The sequence below is a fragment of the Canis lupus genome, chromosome 17 (assembly GCF_003254725.2).
Source record: "Canis lupus dingo isolate Sandy chromosome 17, ASM325472v2, whole genome shotgun sequence".
Taxonomy (NCBI): domain Eukaryota; kingdom Metazoa; phylum Chordata; class Mammalia; order Carnivora; family Canidae; genus Canis; species Canis lupus.
The window spans coordinates 31,375,019-31,393,779 of record NC_064259.1 but is presented as its reverse complement, the minus strand read 5'-3'; the positions used below and the strand labels follow the sequence as shown (position 1 = coordinate 31,393,779).

The following is an 18,761-nucleotide window of genomic DNA, read 5'->3' as shown; positions in this document are numbered from 1 at the left end:
ACCTTTTGGAAGGCAGTAGTTTTTGCATGTCTGTTGAAAAATGCACCGGGGGCACCTGAGTGGTTCAGTCAGTTGAGTGTCTGACTCTTGATTTCAGCTCTGGTCATAATCTCTGGGTCATGAGATGGAGCCCTGCATTGGGCTCCATGCTCAGTGGGGAGTCTGCTTGAGATTCTCTCTCTCCCTGTCCCATTGTGCCCCCCCACATACATTCTTTCTCTCTAAATAAATAAATAAAATCTTAAAATAAAAATGCGCCAAAATATTTTAAATTCAGTTTACATAAATATCCTATATTAAAACAACTAGCAGTTACTAAATTTTTTATTTTTCACATTGACAGTTATGGTTATAAGTTGAATTATTTTTGCTGAATATGGTGGAGTAGCTATTGGCAAATGCTTTTGTTCAGCAAGATAACCCACAGTTAAGTATAGATATGAGGGGACTGCACTGTGGTGGCATGGATGGCCATCCCATCTCAGGGAGAATGATTTGGTATGCCAGTTTCTAGCAGATATTCTAGAGCTGTGGATTCTTGGTCATCTTGCTCACATTTTATTTTACTTTTTAAGTTATGTTATATTTGGGCAAAATATATAAGTCTGTATTGTCTAATCAGTTTTAAGTTTGTGATGTGTTACAAAGTATGGGAAGATTAAAAAGTATGTTTTAGAAATTAAAAGATTGTCAGTTAAGTGAAATAGAATTAGTATTAGAATGTTAGTTCCTATATGTTCCTAGTAAACATTGAACTAGAAGATTAAAATAGTGAACTTCCCCTGTTTTATTTATTTTTCTCTTCCTTAAAAGATAGCTTTACAAAATAAGAGAAAAGAATTCTGAGGAAATTTAATACCTATAGTGATACCTTGAATATTTACCTCAGTGGTTAACTGTAGCTGTCTAGGGACAAAGATTTTTGGGATGTATTGGCCTGCATAAAATGGGCTGATTGACTCGAGTCCTTTCCTGTTAGGCAGATGGCTTGGTGAATGACCAAAAGCAGATGCAAATTTGTCATCACAAGAGGGACATTCATGCAACAGATGGAAGTCCTTTTTCTAATAGACTCTGAATATTCAACCTTTTTTTGATAATACCAGACTTAACTAAATAGAATGTTATATAAATTAAAAGTATTCTAGGCACCTTAAAAGGTAAAGAGTATATATGTAGTATATATATTTTTTCAAATCCTGATTTTTTTTTTCCTTTAAGTTGGGAAAGTCATTTTACATAGAATGACTAGAAAATTATGCTTTTAAGCAGGATGGGAAAAGGGAATAGAACAGTGTCAAGTAGAGGATCAAGAGATAGTGAAATATGTATTACAGAGAACTTATTTCCTGTGTCTGTTTTCTCTACTGAGGAGAATTATTTTCAAGTTGCAAAGGGTAGGAAAAGCATTACTACGTAGGGATTGAAGCATGAGATAGGTGAGATAATTATAAAACAGCTAGACACTTTAAATGAATATAAGCTTTTAGACTTATATAAATTGTATCTTGTTATACTGAAAGGTTAACAGATAGGATTGGTATCCACTATCAGTGTCTTTTGACGAATAGGGGAGACACCAAAATATTAGGGATTGGCAATGACCAATTTGTAAAGGAAAGAAAAAGGTGATTTCTACAGAGTAGACTGTTAAACTTGATCCCAGTCATCAGCTCCGACTAGGATAAATTATTAATCAGATAATTAGCATTTATAAGAAAGAAGTGTTTAACATGACTTTAGTAAGAAGTCGTTAGTCAATTCCATCTCTCTTTTTCTTTCTTAAAAAGGAAAACGCCAATTTTATTTATTTATACCTTTGTTCAGTTCCAGGAACAACTTAGGTGATTTACATGAATATACTACAAGATGAATTATAACAAAAGGAGTAGAAAACAGCTTACAGAATATAAATTGGGTTTATATTCTGGGTCTTTTACTAAACAATTTACATGTTATTTCATTTTATCCTGAGCAGACTGCAAACAACCACTCACCCACTACCTATTCCTTAACCACTTGGGATGGTATTTTACATGGTCCATTTGGGGGCAGATGTGAAAATACTATGGAGTAGTGGTTCCCAAACATTTTGGTATTAGAACCTCTTTTATTTTACATTCTTAAAAATTACTGAGTACCACAAAGAGCTTTTGTTTAAATTATGTAGGTTATTATCTATTGATAATAACTATATTAAAAATTAAAACTTCAGAGAATTTTGAAGCAAGAATACATAAGCACATATTGCAGTAGCTGTTGGAGGAATGACATCAACAGCACTTTGTCTAGTTTCTGGAAAATTCCTCTGGATTCTCATGAGAGTATAAAGGGAAAATAGCTTTTTAGTGTTATGATGAAAATGGTTTGACCTTGCTGACCCCCTTGAATGGCTCTCAGAGACCTCCAGACCACACTTTTGAGAATCACCATTCTTAGAGGAAGGATTCAGCTAACCTAGAGAGACCAGGCTGTGCTGTCTTCCATTTATCTACACATATCAAATTGGAGCCAAAGCAGCATTCATTCCAAAGTTTTTTGGTTGGTGGACTGGCCAAGGTCTTACACCCTATTTCAAGCAAAGGTAGAGAGGTACCAAATGGTCATTGTAAGCAGTCTACATAGAGTAGATTTATGTCATCAGTAAAAAAAAATATTTCTGACATTTCTTAGCTCTTTAGTACATTCACTCATACAGATCAGAATAGCTTAAAAGCAAAGCCCTTATAGTAGCTGCTTCTGGAAGGTAGACCCCTGCTTAGGGTCTTTCCAATCAACCACTTCTGGAGCGTGTGGGCAGTAGCACAGAGGGGTGTTTCCAATTAGAAATGAGTGTCATAATGTCCATGCTCAAGTATTTTAAGTAAAAACAGTTGGAGAGCTGGTAAGATGTATGTCAGAAACAAAAGTATGTGAATCAAGACTACTTTTTTTTTTTTTTTTAAAGAATGAGATTTAACAAATAAGGACAAAGCCCTATGCATAGTTTTAATGAACCAGGTAAATGTGTTGCTGGAGAAAATCATCTGATGACTATTTATACAAAAAAGATCCAGAGGTTTTAGTTCACTTCAGCCTTGCAAATCAGTTTTTAAGAGCAGTTGCTAAGAACCTGAAGATAAGCCTTTAGCCAAGTTAATAGAAATATAAGTGTTCAAATAAAGGAGGTAATTGTTAGATTCTCTGGGCTAGACAGACTTCTCCCTGTGTAGCAATCACTAGTCATAAATGCCTTCATACTTTTGGATAAGGCTACACATCTGCCAGCACTAGGCATCCATTCTGAGAGTTATTAAAACCAGGCCACTGGTTTTATGGTATATAGCTCATACTATATACCATACTGTCATGCCTCAGTTTCTTTCATTGGTAGGTGGATTTTAGATACTAAAGTGACTTCAGGTTTCTGTGAAATTTAGATACTATTGTGACTTTAGATTTCTTCTGGTCCTCAGGATATGCAGCTTTGCCTTTAGAACCATGGTAATTTTTTCACTCTGTACTCTTAAGTTTGCCAACCTTTATGCTTGGATACTTGTGTTCCCTTGTTACATGCTGCATTGTCCCATTGCACTCACCCAGGTCAGCTCCACCTCTCAGGTCTGGTTAATCTCACCAATACCACCATATGTGATCTACTCCTGATTAACAGCTCCACTTTTTATGAACTGTTTATGCAACACTTGGAATAATGCTTGATTCTGGATGGCACATTTTAAAAGAATTAAGTAGAGATCATCTAGATGAAGGTAACTAAACTGAGGAGCTTACAAACCAAGCGTTGCTTTACAGTGTGATCCAACCTATTCTCGCTTCCTTTCCTGCCATTGTCTCTTCAGCTACTCTGTGTTCCAATCACATTATATCACCCACAGTCTCTCAACTGTGGCATCTTCTGTCAAATTGTCATTCTCTGCTCAGAGTCCCCTGTCTCTGTGATGAATTCCTACTTCAAGACCCAACTCAAATGGTATCTCCTCCCTAGTTATTTCCCTTGACTTTCCTAGGTATTCTTACCTCTGGGTTCTCATAGAACTTTATACATGCCTAGATTATGTACTTAATGAAATTATAATCTAATCCAGGGTCTTTTCTGTAAAAGACCATATGGTAAATATTTTAGGCTTTGTCAGTTTCTCTCTGTCATAGTTACTCAACTCTGTTGCTTTAGTACAAATGTAAACATAAATGAAGGTGACTGTGTTTCCAGAAAACTTTGTATGGAGACTAAAATTTAAATTTCTTGTAATTGTCATGTGCTATTCTTCTTTTGACTTTTGCCCTTCCATGATTTCAAAATATAAAAACCATTCTTAGTTCATGAGCTGTACAAATCAGGCAGCAGGCTGTATTTGGCTCATTAGCCGTGGTTTGCTGACTTTTGATGTATCTAACCCATATGTTTATTCTTTCAGTCACTCTTGCATTCATTCATTTATGAAATATTTGCTGGCTTTTCTTCTAGGTACTGTGAATGCAGTGGTGAGAAAGACATATTAAGGCAGAATATTCTGCATTCTATTGAACTTGCTGAGTTCAGAGACTTTCTAGTCCATCTCTGTCCCATGAGAATACTACATTTCTTGATACACTTTGAGATGAAGTAGTGAATGATTGAGCCAAGGAATAAGCTATTAAATTTTGCTAATCATTTCTCCTGTGAGTGTGATGATGGTATCTTAAGTGAGTGTGAGAGAGAAATGCTATCTAAAGACAGTGATAAATTTTAACAGATTATTTTGGAAAGACCTTGGTTGAATCTAGGTGTGAGGGTAAAGTATACATTCGTCTGTTTTGTTGATGATGACACTGTTAAAGTGATATGCTTTGAGATATATTACCATTCTGTAGTGAATTTTCTACATAGTTTTTGGTATGAATGTTTTAATTAACATTTAACTTTTATAATACCATCTTTGGGTACATGGTAAGAAGCTTTTAACTAAAGGGAAATTTTCTCTCATTTGAATGAACCTGATGACATCTTTATATCCTACAAATGATGTATTTTAAGGATTAAAATCTTGAGTTGCCTTATGATAACATATTAAGTAATTCTTTTACTGATAGAGATTAACTAGCTTTTTTCTCAGCGCTTTTCATTTACGTGGTTTTTTTCAAGATTATAGGATACAATCTTAAAATACTTGTTACCTCACATAATTTTAATCATGACAATGTGATACATGCTTATTTTCTCTTCGTAGGCGAGATAAACTTTGGATTTGCATGGAGTTTTGTGGAGGTGGTTCTTTACAGGATATTTATCATGGTAAGGCAAAAGTTATGTTTTATACAAATTAAGTAGAATTTCTTAAAATATAGTTATTTACTGTATTAAAGCATGAATGTTGCTTTGAGGAAGGTATGTTTTATTATTAGATATATAAAAGAATTTAAGATCTATACAAATGAAAGGAGCGTTTGCTTTATAGGTTGCAAAATTATGTGCAGTTGAATTATTTGCTGATTTTAAAGAAGATATGTATAATTAGTTCAAAATTTCAAACTCAGATTTGTAAAAAAAATACATAAAGGCCTTGGTTGTGAACACTAAGCCAAAAGAATATCCAGTTAATACATGAGTAGTATTAATACAAAGATAATTGATTTTACTCTCATATATTCAAGAATCATCAATTAATTGTTTACTTTTTCAAATACTAGATTCTGAGAAATTAAATCTTTTTTTTAATATTTATGTATGTATGTATTTATTTATTTATTTGTTTTTATTTTATGATAGTCACAGAGAGAGAGAGAGAGAGAGAGAGGCAGAGACATAGGCAGAGAGAGAAGCAGGCTCCATGCACCGGGAGCCCGATGTGGGATTCGATCCTGGGTCTCCAGGATCGCGCCCTGGGCCAAAGGCAGGCGCCAACTGCTGCGCCACCCAGGGATGATCCCCTTAAATCTTTTTTAAATTGAGATTTTAGTGGAATATTTAAGAAAGATTTGTAAAGTACAATGACAGTGTTTGTCTTTTCTTTCTCTCCCTGTCTCATTCTGGTTCTTTTAATGGGTAATTGTCACAAACTGCAGAGTAGGTTTATTCTTTTACTGAAGCTGTGCTTTTTGATTAATGTAAAATAAAATAATGTCTTAAGTCATATGTCAATTTTATGAGAAATTATTTTGGAAAAAATTTTCATTTTTCTTGATATGGTATTTGGGCTCAGATTTTCCCATTAGGGCCCCTTATGTAATTTGGGGGGCTGATTGTAATAAAGCAGATGTTAAAAGACTCTTTGATTAGGAATTTTACTGTCTCCATTTCACTCAATTTACTGTATCTTCTTGGTGTAGATTTTCCTTACCATAATATTGACATAATAGTATTTTAAGGTACTACTAACTATAGTTGGAATGGGAGAATGGAAATGATAGATTTTCTGGAATTGGTTTCAAAGGCTTAATGAAGAAAATGGGTTTTTAATTGGTCTTTGTAAGATATATAAACTTTGAGTAGAAGAGGTAGGACATTCTAGGAGATGAAACAACAATACAGTGACATGAAGGTATGACATGTGAGATCACTCATACTGGTATGCAGTCTATTCCCTATTGGGGAATAGGGTCAGATATGGGGAGCCTAGGAAAGCCAGATGGAAGAACATGAGAATATTTCTGCTTTATGAGAAGGTGTTTCTTTTCTGAGAATATTTTTTATTATGTATGGCTGTTCTTTATATTTGAGAATTTTTTTATTAATGACATTTTGATTTCAGAGATTCAGTGAAAATTGAGAAATATTTGGCCTTATTTTGCATTGCAGAACATACACAGTATTTCTGGAAGCTTATGTTATCTGCATTCTAAATTCAAGAAGCTATTTCCCTTTTTCTCACTTATTTAATTTCCTTCATCCTGAAGCTGTTTCTGCTGGGTCTCTCAGTGTTTGACTCTCACTCTTCAATCGTAGTTTCAGTGGGGGGTAGAAGCAGATATGTTCTGGCAGCATTTTGAAGATACTAGACCACTGTCTTCTAGCTTCTATAGTTGTTGGTATCTTTTGTCACTCCAACTACATATTATTCTTCCTTTCTAATTGATTTTAAGACTTTTCTTCCTCTTAATTTTTTATGTTTTTAGTATCTAAACATGGATTTACATTTTTCTTGCTTAGGACTTAAAATCCTTACCTGAGAGGATTTAATTTATTCATCAAGCCTGGATCATTGTCAATTACTCTCTTTTTTCTTTAATTACTATCTCTTAAAATCTTTTCTAACCCAGTCTCTTTGATTTTTCCTTTGAGAATATCAATTAAAAAACAAAAAACAAAAAAAATAGAATATCAATTAGGTTAGGTATACATTAGACCTTCTCCATGTCTCTTAAGTTCAGCTGCATATTTTGCACTTTTTAATCCTTCAGTAGAGCACTGAGGATACTCATAACCATCTTAGAGTTGGTTCACTGATGTTACAGCTGTGCTTAGTACATCCATTAGGATTTAATTTTGGTGACTGTATTTTTCATCTCTAGAAAGTATTGGTTCGATTTCATGTCTCCCTTCATTTTGTATTTGTGGCTCATTCTCTTGTAATTTTTCATTCCTTCATTTACATCTTTAGTTTTTCAAGCGTCCCTTTCTTTAGCGTTTCTTGGATTGTTAAGTAACATCAGATGTATATATGCTTGGTCTTAGGTGTCTGGTTCTGCTTTCTTCGTTAAGAAGCAAGAAGACCAGCTTAGTTACAAAAATAGTTCTGTCATGTTTCTTGTCATTTCATTTCAACCAAATGTTGGAAGTAACAAAGTAATATGAATTTGTTAATATTGATTTATTTATACTGGTTAGCAGCTGTATACCCAGTATCTGTCTGTATTCACTCTTGACTGCATCCTGATTTCCACCCGGTGACCTCCTTATGGCAATGTGTAATACTCCTGTTTGGCTAGTCTGCAGAGCTCTCTACTTGCACAGCCGCATAAGACAAATACCTCCATTTCTTTCTGTGTTTCTCTTTCTCCTCTCTCTTTTACCGCGTTGTCATTCTGTATAGAATAGGGAGTAGTATAACTTGGGTCACTTTTCTAGTGAAAGAGGAGTTTTTTTTTCTCATAAAGCTAATGCTTAATGGGAGTTTGCTTTTGTATAGGTGTATGCAAAGCATATTTTGATCTGTCATGCAAAATTTGCAGTCTGCTTTTTTCCTATTACTTCTGCTTTCTAAGGTATCATTAAGCCGATTTTTATATTTTGCTTTACTGCTCTTAATTCCATCACTCCATAGGATTTTTTAAAATTTAAATCTTCTTATAAGAGGGAATTGTATTAGTTGTCTATTGCTATATAACAAATGATCCCAAAATTTGGCAACTTAAAACAGCAAATATTATGTCCCAGTTTCTGAAGGTCAGGGATTCAAGAATGGCTTAGTTGGGCATATCTAGCTCAAGTTCTTTCATGAAGTTGTAGTCTAGCTATTGGCTGGGAATGCAGTCATCTGCAGGCTTGACGAGGGCTGGAGAATTCACTTTCATGTTGATTCACTTAATATGGCTATTGGCAGAAAGCTTCAGGTCCTTGGTGGCTGTTGGCAGGTCTCAGTTTTTTACTATGTGGATCTAGCTATAGGACAGCTTGAGCGTCTTCACGATGTTGCAGCTGGCTTCCGCCAGAGTACGTGATCCCAAAGAGCAAGGAGGAAGCCACAAAGCCTTCAATGATGTGTAGTTGTAGAAGTTGTATTCTATCACTTCCACCGTATTTTGTTCTTTAGAAGCAAGTCCTTTCTGTCCAGACCATTCTCAGGAAGGGAATTAAATTCCAACACTTGAGGTGGAAACTATCAAAGAATTCATGGACATGTTTTAAACTACCACAGGAGTGTGTGTGTGTTGGTGGGGGGGGGGGGAGGATCCATTTGAATTTATGTTTTTTCATGAGTTGCTTCTCTTTTTGAAGAACATTAGACCTTTTATTGTTCCAACATAATGCTTTTTTTTTTCTTTTCTATTGAACATTTTTCTTCTTTTAATATTGTTCTCTACAGTTTTCTACATTCGATGTCATTTACGATGAATTGCTTTTCAGTTATTTAAAAATTTTAAATTCTTTTATTTTTTTAAGATTTTATTTATTCATGAGAGAGACAGAGAGAGAGGGAGAAGCAGGCTCCATGCAGGGAGACCGATGTGGGACTCGATCCCGGGACTCTGGGATCACGCCCTGAGCTGAAGGCAGATGCTCAACCACTGAGCCACCCAGGTGTCACCAAAATTTTAAATTCTGAGATCATCTTCAATGAGAATTCCATATGCCTTTTGAGTGTGTGTCCTTCCACAGAGGGTTTTCTTTTTTTCCCCTGTGATCCCAAGACCTCAGTTTATCTGATACGTTTGAACCCTAAACCTGAGGGAAGAAGCCGCCTATGGTGATACAATCTAGAAGACATTTTTCCCCTGTCCACATCCCAGGCCATGACACAAAATCCTTTTCTCCTTGTCCTTGTCTACCATTTAATATGAGGATGTGGCCCTTTGAAGGTTCTGGTTTTATGGGCATATTTGTTCTAACTTTTTGTCTACAGACCAATGAATGGCATTTTCCTTTATGCCCATGAAGTGGATAAAACTAAAGCCCCAGCTTACCAAGATGACTTTCCTCTTAGAGATAGCTAGAATATTTCACATTTTATCCTTCTGATTTTCATTTTCCCTTTTGTTTTTGGCTCCTGGGGAAGTCTCTTACTGCTTAACTTAGACATTTAAAAGATTATTTAAAATATTCTTTTCTGTCATTTCTAGGTGTTACTTTCAGGATTTTCAGATTGTTTGCCATATTGTGGAAACAAATCTAAAGGAGGCCCATCTTACTGAGTGAGAGTGGGTTTACAAACCACAAGAACTAATTCTTATATGACTTATCTTCAGGCATTCATTCCAAGACTTGTTCTCAACAAAATATAAGTGAATAGATTTCTGTTTTCCACAATTGTAAAATACCACAAATATTTGAAAGTAAACATTTTTACAAAGCACTTACTAACTAGCAAAAGATTCTATCATTGGAATTTAATTCGATTTTTAGAATAGCCTATCCCACTTAATGTATTTCTTTATTCCGAAGTGATTTGGTAATGAAAGAGAAAATGCTTAAATGTCTTCAGTAGTGGATAGATGCACACAGAGAAACATTATTTAAATATTATGATTGAGTTACATGTTTTGATGGTAAGTGAAAAAGGCCGGTTTCAGAATTTTATGTGTAATATGATCCCATTCATATTTTTCTGTGAGATGTATATATACATTATTTAAAATCTATTTCTACATAAAATCATCTGATAGATTATAGGTCAAACTATTGATAGTGCCTGTTCTTGAGTAATTTGGCTAAGAAAGAGACCTTTACTTTCCAAACTTGTCTATTGATTGGATTTTTATAATGAGCATACTAATTTTATAGCTATAAAGATAATTATTTTAAGAAAAAAAAATATTGACTTAAAACTAGCTGTAATATGGGGCCCCTAGGTGGCTCATTTGGTTAAGTGTCTGACTCCTGATTTTGGCTCAGTTCGTGATCTCAGGGTCATGAGATTGAGCCCTGCTTTAAGAATCTCTCATTCCTTCTCCCTCTGCATACCTCCTTAAAGAATAACAAAAAACTAGCCTTAATATATGTATTACATACCAATTTTAGAAAAACTTTAGTAAAAACTAGCTAAGCCTCTTCAGTCTTACTCATTCCACAAACATTTATGTAGCAGCTTTCCCATGCCAGGAACTGTTCTAAATACTGGGGATACAACAATGAGAAAATCAGATTTAAAAAATTCTGCCTTCATGGAGCTTACATTTTAGTACAGTTGTTTAGGTATATCAAGGCTCTTGCTTAGTGGAGCTTATAAAACTTCATCATTCACTGAAAAACATACCTTGACTAATTTCATTAATATTAATTTTCTTTTCTTACAGTAACGGGACCTCTGTCAGAACTGCAAATTGCTTATGTTAGCAGAGAAACACTACAGGTAAATCCAGTGCTAATTAAAAATTGCCATTCTTTATTAGATTCAGTGTTTAATTGTTCTGTATTATCTGTTAAATAAAGATTGAGCATTCTAGTTTGGTAAACTCTTGGATTTTAACATATTTTTGATTGTGTAGTAAACTCAAATTATATTTGCAAATACTGTAAAGCCTCACTGTGATAATATGACCTCCTAAAATGTAACTGCTATGGATTTATTATTTTATATTCCCCTTAATACCAAAGAAAGTAATTAAGTGTTGGAATTGAATAGGAATTATGTATAGGAATTGAAACTCATTCTAATGCTAATTGCGTTTATACTTTTTAAAAGTTATTTCAAACTATCTGCAAGGTTTAGTGAAAAGTATTTGTCTTAAGAAAATTAGTAGTTCCAGCTAAGCTTTGCCTTTAATTTTCTTGATTCTTTTGTCTTTTAGGCTATTTCAGTAAAATAAATTAATGATTACCACTAGACTTTCTGTAATGAGTAAATAAAAAATAGAAACTACTATTCAGTTAATCACTTTACATTTTGAAGTATGCTCTGTAGTAAAGTCTTACTAATATTTGTTTTTTTGTTTTTTGAAATTCCAGGGATTATACTATCTTCATAGTAAAGGAAAAATGCACAGAGATATAAAGGTATACATCATATGTTTAAGCTAATGACCTCTTTTCATTTTTAAATAATCAAACTGTTAAGCAATATTGTCTTAATCTATTTGATGAAATTTCTTACCTAAAATATGTTACTATAATAAAATTGAGTGATACTTTTAAGAGTTTTATTACTTTTCTAAAGCAGCTTTATTGAAATACAGTTCACATACCATAAAATTCACCCTTTTAAAGTATACTCTGTGGGTTAGTATTGCAGTAACCCATATTAGCTTATCTGTAGTTACTTACTTGTAAAAAGCAGATTAGATCTTTAGCTTCCATCAAGTTAGGGTTTTTAGAACATTTTATGCTTTAATATGAAAAATAAACTTTGGTAATCTTAAGGAGCTATCATTAATAATGTTTCAAAATAGATAAATTCAACTGTAATATTTTCTAATGGTCTTTGATTTAACTGGCAGAGGAGAGCAGGTGCACTGGATGTGCTGGGGTTAGTTAGCTCTGTGGTAAAAAACTAGGTGCTGTGATGGGACTCCTAAAGTTATTTCTGAAGATACTGCCATTTTCCCAACTTAGTTATTTTTTTCTTTCATTTATTTTTCTTTTACCTTCTTCCTTGTTCATCTTTTCTCCTGCTTCTCTCCCCCTTTTGTTTTCTGAAATTTTCTTTAGCATAAAGGTTTTTAACTTTTTTGTGGGTGGGCGAGAGTATCCTATTGCTCTTTTGAGTCTCTGATGAAAGCCATGAACTCTCTTCTCAAAAAATGTCTTTATGCACATGCCTTCATATTTTGTATGAAATTTCAGTGGATTGTCAGGTCACCTGCTGAGATCCCTTTAAGTTTTTTTTTTTAAGATTCTGTTTATTTTTTCGTGAGAGACAGGGAGAGGCAGAGACACAGGCAGAGGGAGAAGCAGGCTCCGTGTGGAGAGCCTGATGTGGGACTCTATCCCAGGACCCCAGGATCATGCCCTGAGCAAAGGCAGACGCTCAACCACTGAGCCACCCAGGTATCCCCCTTTAAGTATTTTTTTTTATAAGCCGCTTAAAAGACATAAGCAAAGAGCTTTGGAGCTCAAAGGAAGAAAAGATCATAACATGAGTAAGTCAAGAAAGGTACTATGTCACCCGCAAGTAGATAATCTGGAAATACTGATCAATATTTATCAGAAATGGAGGTTGGAGTGCCTTCCAAGCAGAGGGCACAATGTCAGCAAAGATAGGTCAGAAAGTGTGGGGTCAATTTAGGGAGTAGAAAAGTTGCACTGTATTACTGAAGAGAAGAGAACTTACGAGAGTAACAGGAGATGGGTTTGGCCAGGTGGGTTTGTGCTCCCATTACACGAGGAGTTGTGTGCCAAACTTCAGAATCTGAGCCCAACTGGGAAAATTCTGCCCGTAGCCACTATTTCTACCCTGATCTAAGCCATCAGTTTATTCTATCTCATCTGCACTTCTGTAGCAGCCTTCTAACTGCTCTGTACTTGAGTGTTTCTACAGTCACTTCTCCACCTGGCAACCAGAATGATCTTTTTAAATCAGAGTGCGTCACTCTTCTGTTTATAAACCACCTTTGGCTTCTTACCATACTCAGTGTAAAATCCAGATTTTTACCATGGCCTATAAGGTTATACATGATCTGACCCCTGCTTTTCTCTCTGACCTCATCTCACACTCCTCTCCATTTTACTCATTTTGTTCCAGCCACACTAAACTTGATGTTTTTGGAATATGTTGAACTCATTCTGGCACCAAGGCTTTGTATTTGGTGAGCCCTCTTTCCCGAATGTTTTTCTCCCAGATTTGGCATGGCTCATGCACCCTCACTTCATCCGGATCTCTGCTCAGATATCACTGCCTTAGAGAGCCCTTCCCTTCCTGCTTTACCTGTCTTAGAGTACTTATCTCTTCCTGGCTTTGAATCATCTGTTAATCCATTCATTTGTGTGTGTATGTGTGTATTCATTTTTAGATTTTCTTTCTCTCCTATTCAGTGTAAACTTCATGAGAGCTGGAGCTTATTCTTATTTACTGCTATAACCCTACAGCTTAAGATATCACTTGGTTGCTCAGGAAGAGAGGAACAGAAGGATGGAAGGAGGGGAGCATCAAAGGCCAGATGCACGTGATGTGATGTAATTTAGGAAAATTAACCGGGAGCTAGGAAAAGACCAAGCTGAGGACTGTGGCAGACATCTAGATAGCAGGGGCCCACATCAAGTTAAAATCCCTGCTATATCAGTTGGTTAAGCATCTGACTCTTGATTTTGGCCCAGGTCATGATCTCAGGGTTGAGATGGAGCCCCATATCAGGCTCTGCTGGGCATGGAGCCTTCTTAAGATTCTCTCTCTCCATTTGTGCCCCCTCTAAAAAAAAGTATCTGTACTGTAGTCTCTTGTCCCTCCATTTTTTCCTTTCTCCCATTATTCCATACTGCCGCAGTAATATCAGGGAGTACAGTCTTATGTTATATCTTCCTCTTTTACAGCTTCCTCTTTTTTTGGGTGGGAAGGAGTTTCCTAGTATTTTTCCTGTAAGGCTACAATTACATGATTGGTGGCACCTTTGACTAAAGAGCCAGTTTACTTTTGCTTGCTCATTCAGTTACAGAAAAGGCAAAAAACCAAAACAAAACAAAAAAATGAAAAGTCTATACACCTTGGGAGACAGTATTTCTACCTCCTCCAACAACTTTGAGCTTATTGAAGATGAAGTGGTTACTTTAGGCTCAGGTCAGGATGTAGAAGTGCCTAATAGGGCATTGTAATGGGAAAAAACTGAGTTTTTTTCCTCTCTATGTAGAGAAAAAAACCAGTTCTTCCCTACTGTGTGCTTCTTTCACAAGTCATCTTTACTTATGCAGAACATTTTGGACACTTGTGTCACCAAATGTGTGAAGGTTTTCTCCCACAGCAAGCAGTTCTCTGTGACACCAACTGAATGTCCTACCATGTAACTCAATTCTGACCCCATTTAACTCAATTCTAACCCTATTTACCAGGAAATAGCATCAGATCCCACAGATAAGGGCTCACTCCCACAAGACTGTCCCTTCCCTCCACCACACACACATGCATGCCCAATACAGGTTGCAAGCCCATGTTATCAGCTGTGCTTCTGAGCAACTGGCTATATGGATCAGAGGTTCCAAAGACCCTCTCCTTGGGTTCAATCAATCTGTTAAAGAGGCTCACAGAACCTCTTTAACAGGTATTTACATTTACCAGTTTATTAAATGATTTGGTAAAAGATACAGATGAATATCCAGATGGGAGAGATATATAGGGCAAGGTGTGTGGGAAGGTGGCGTGGAGCTTCCATGCCCTCTTCAGACACATCCCTCTCCCAGGACCTCTACATGTTCACCAACCTAGAGGCTCTCCAAACCCCATCCTCATGTTGGCATAATCAGTCATTAACCCCATTTTCAGCTCTTCTCCCTTCTCAAGAGAATGTGGGGCAGGGCTGAGAATTCCAAGCTTATGATCATGACTTGGTCTTTCCAGTGACATTCCTCATCCAGGAGCCCACTCAGGGTTGGTTCGTTAGAACAGAAGACTCTCCTATCACCCCAAAATTACAAATGTTTCAAGAACACTGTGTCAGGAACCAGGGTCTGAGACCATATATTAGAACAAGAGATGCTCCCAATGTTCTTGTCACTTAGGAAATTATCGGGGTTTCCAGAGGGCTGTGCCAGGAACCGAGGGTAGAAGCCAGTCTGTATTTTCTGTTATCTCACAGTCGTGCAGACAGATAACATTTTTAATTGGGTGGGCCAGTGGCTAATTGTTTCTGTTCTGAGTGGGCCTAAACAGTGGGCAGACACATTAAGATAGTAAATAGCCAGATAGAATCTTCCACACCAGCACTGTTTCAACTAATGATCAATTCCTAGAAAGGAAAGTTTGGGGGTCTTTTGAACAGGAAATAAGTTTAAAATACAGTAAAAGGAATTGAAAATGCCAATATAAGGTCACATTTTAGTGCAGTCACAGTGTTGGATCAGTAAGAAAATAACATTTAGATGAAAACTAATACATCATTTTTATAATAACATTCATATTGTGTTAGTAGCAGCCTTTTGCAAGGTGGAACATTTTATAATGATTTCCTAAAACGTGGACAAATTTTCCTGTGAATATAATGATGTAACACTTTAATTGAGGATACTTTGAATTTTGAGTACTTCTAGTTCTAAGGCTGCTACTTGTGATTATTTTAAATATATATATCTTATCTATTATATGTGCTATCTGAAAAAATGATTCTTACTTTAAAATGTTCTCACTTTGAAGGGAGCTAACATTCTGTTAACGGATAATGGTCATGTAAAATTGGGTAAGTAAATTAAAATTTTGTCATTTGTGCAAATTTACTCCAGACCATAGTAAGTTTATATATATTTTCCTCTGTTAGGACTGGGCTTTTTCCCTCAGCATTTCTATATTTTTAGGTGGAAATCTCATTGTGGGGCATAGGTAACCTGTCTGTATCTGGTTCCTCTTAAGTGGGGATAATTTGCCCTTTACATATGACAGATTTGTTGTAAAGATAAAATTCCTTTACTGTAACCTGAGGCATGTGACTTTTAGTAAGAATAATTTGTACAGAACTACTTTGTAACCAAAAGACAAGGTAAACAAAAGCTAAAAAATCAATTATACCAGAATCCTACATCCTTTACATCAGCTTTTAAAATAAAATACAGTATTAATTACATAAGACTGTAGTATCAATGCTGGATGTGGCTTTTTTTTTCAAACTGTACCTTTTATTTTGTAACTTTTGTTTATGACTGAAATAGAATTCAAAACTCTTAAAGAATAACTGAATTTGAAAGTTGAAGACTGGAAACATGTATAGTAGTTTTTGTAAATAAAATCATGGCTGTTAGGTGTTAAATGAAGAATTTAATAATAAAATTGTTTTGAATTACATACTACTATAAGATCAGAATTCAAAACACATTTATAAAAGCACAAATAAAACTATTTTGAACCGTAGCCTACAATAGGACTAATCAGATTGAAAAGTATGTATCTGAACATTAACACATAATAACACTTTTCTGAACCACCTCTAAAGATGAAAAAAGCATTTATTTAACTATTGATGGCTTAGCAGACAGTTTCTATCAGCAGTTTAATATTTTGTGTTAGTATTATGTGACTTCTGGACAGACCTCCAATATGTATCTTGGTCAATAAGGATTTAGAAATGACCATTAAAAAACTAGAACATATTTAGAACTCAGCATATTCAAAGAATAGCAACAAATCCTACATAAAAACAAATTACCTGGTAGTAATTAGTTTTGGTATTAGAAATGTATTGTTGAGGTGAGATTTTCCGAATATTCTGTTTGGATGTCTTTTCAGGCTAGGGTAGATTGGCCAGTAGTTTATTTGTTTGATGTCCGTTATTAAGAATATAACAGAAAGTGAATAGAATATGTTATTACTTACAGCCCCTTCCAGTGATGTTCCTTGAATTTCAGGTTCTGGGAATTTGAAATTATAATATTATTAAGTCTGGCAGCTTAAAATTTTCTCAGCTGTTTCTTTCTCATCAAAATCATTTGATCTTGACTTTTGTTGTCATTTGATTCATGCAGGGATATATGGGATTCTGTTTGACTGTGATGTACACTGACTACTTTGTGATATTTTAATGCTGACCCATAAAAGTGATAAATTTTAATGTGTGATATTTAAGAAGATCTCATTTCTGTTAAATTAGTTTAATGAAAAGAATTATTAAAAGTTTCTTCTCATGTTATTGTAAATAATTTTACTTTCCCTCTGCTTTCTTTTTTAAATGTTTCTTATTTTTTAATAGCTGATTTTGGAGTATCTGCACAGATTACAGCTACAATTGCCAAACGGAAGTCTTTCATTGGTACACCATATTGGTAATTGTATTTTAATTGACAATTTAACTTTTTGTTTTTTTTTTTTTTTTTTATCATTATTGAAGTCAGCACTTACTGAAAAAAATAGACTGGTCAAAAATTTTAGGACTAAAACAGATTAAGAAGATAATCAGTAGCTTAAGCAATTTAGGCATGTACACTTGTGAGTGGATTACACAGCCAAAGAACATTTTATCATGTTTATTTTCATTAAGTGGAAAAGACTTTAAAAAGATGAATAATGGCTTTTGGGAACCTCTATATAAAGGAACTCTCATTGATTCTCTGGGGTCCAGCATGGTTTTACACATACTTAGTAAATGTTGATGATAAGTGATCTCCAGCTCCAGCTTCAGAGATTAGAAACTAATGTTACCCCTCTTGTAAGAAAGTAGGAACTATATTGGGAGCATCTGAAACTGTGAATTAGGCAAAGTAAATTTTGGGAACATTCTGACTCTTCATCTCTCTAATATCATGTCTTTCCCACATGAACTTTAGGGATATAGTACAGAATGGATCTCTCATCCAAAGTGACTAAGGTTGGCAGTTACTCAGTTAATAAAAAACATCTATTGAATAGCAAATCTCAAAATTAATACCTATGTACCTTAAACATATGTACACATGTGAGTGTACTTTTATTTTCTTTGCCATAGGACCAACGCCTTTTCTTTAAGAGGCCCACTAATTAGAGTTCTATCTTAATAATATGACCTATACCCACAGTGCAACAGCTATATTTCCCGGGTTGTGTTTCTCTAAAGTGCAGAACTTGGACTAAGCATGTGACCTTTTTTTTTTTTTTTTTTAAAGTCAGACGTATGAGGTATAAATTCAGCCTTATTAGATATGCAGTTTTCCCACCACTGAGAAACTTGCATGCTGTGGTGGTGAGAAATACTACCATAATCGATACAAAAGATAAGTTTCCAGCACCCAAGGAAGTGTTCTTTTGTCCACTTTTAGTAAATTCTATCCTCTCATCGCTAGCCTCTGGCAATACCCTATCTGATTTGTGTTTCTGTAGTTTTACCTTTTCCCTGAATGTCATACAAATGGAATTACACAGCCTACGGCCTTTCTAGTCTTTTACAGGTGTCATATTCTTAACTAATTTGCCAGGTTTTTTGGTTTTGTCTTTAGAAACTTGTCTTTAATAAGGTTTTGAAAGCATTCACTTTAATTTTAATAACTTGCTCTTTTTAATTTCATAACAAATGAGTTTTTTGTAACA

At 35.0% G+C, this 18,761-nt stretch overlaps 1 protein-coding gene across 7 annotated transcripts in view; it reads left to right on the top strand.

Moving 5' to 3' along the window:
- Positions 1-18,761, top strand: part of MAP4K3 (mitogen-activated protein kinase kinase kinase kinase 3) — a 187,988-nt gene that overhangs the window by 102,369 nt on the left and 66,858 nt on the right. For all 7 annotated transcript variants that reach the window (XR_007403089.1, XM_025454095.3, XM_049095778.1 and 4 more), the window contains 5 exons: positions 5,208-5,272; positions 10,930-10,985; positions 11,582-11,629; positions 15,909-15,951; positions 17,452-17,524. Coding sequence is in view for 6 of the 7 variants with exons in the window: in XM_025454095.3 (XP_025309880.1) it covers positions 5,208-5,272; positions 10,930-10,985; positions 11,582-11,629; positions 15,909-15,951; positions 17,452-17,524 (285 nt within the window). In the remaining variant the exon portion in view is untranslated. The remainder of the gene's footprint in view (positions 1-5,207; positions 5,273-10,929; positions 10,986-11,581; positions 11,630-15,908; positions 15,952-17,451; positions 17,525-18,761) is intronic.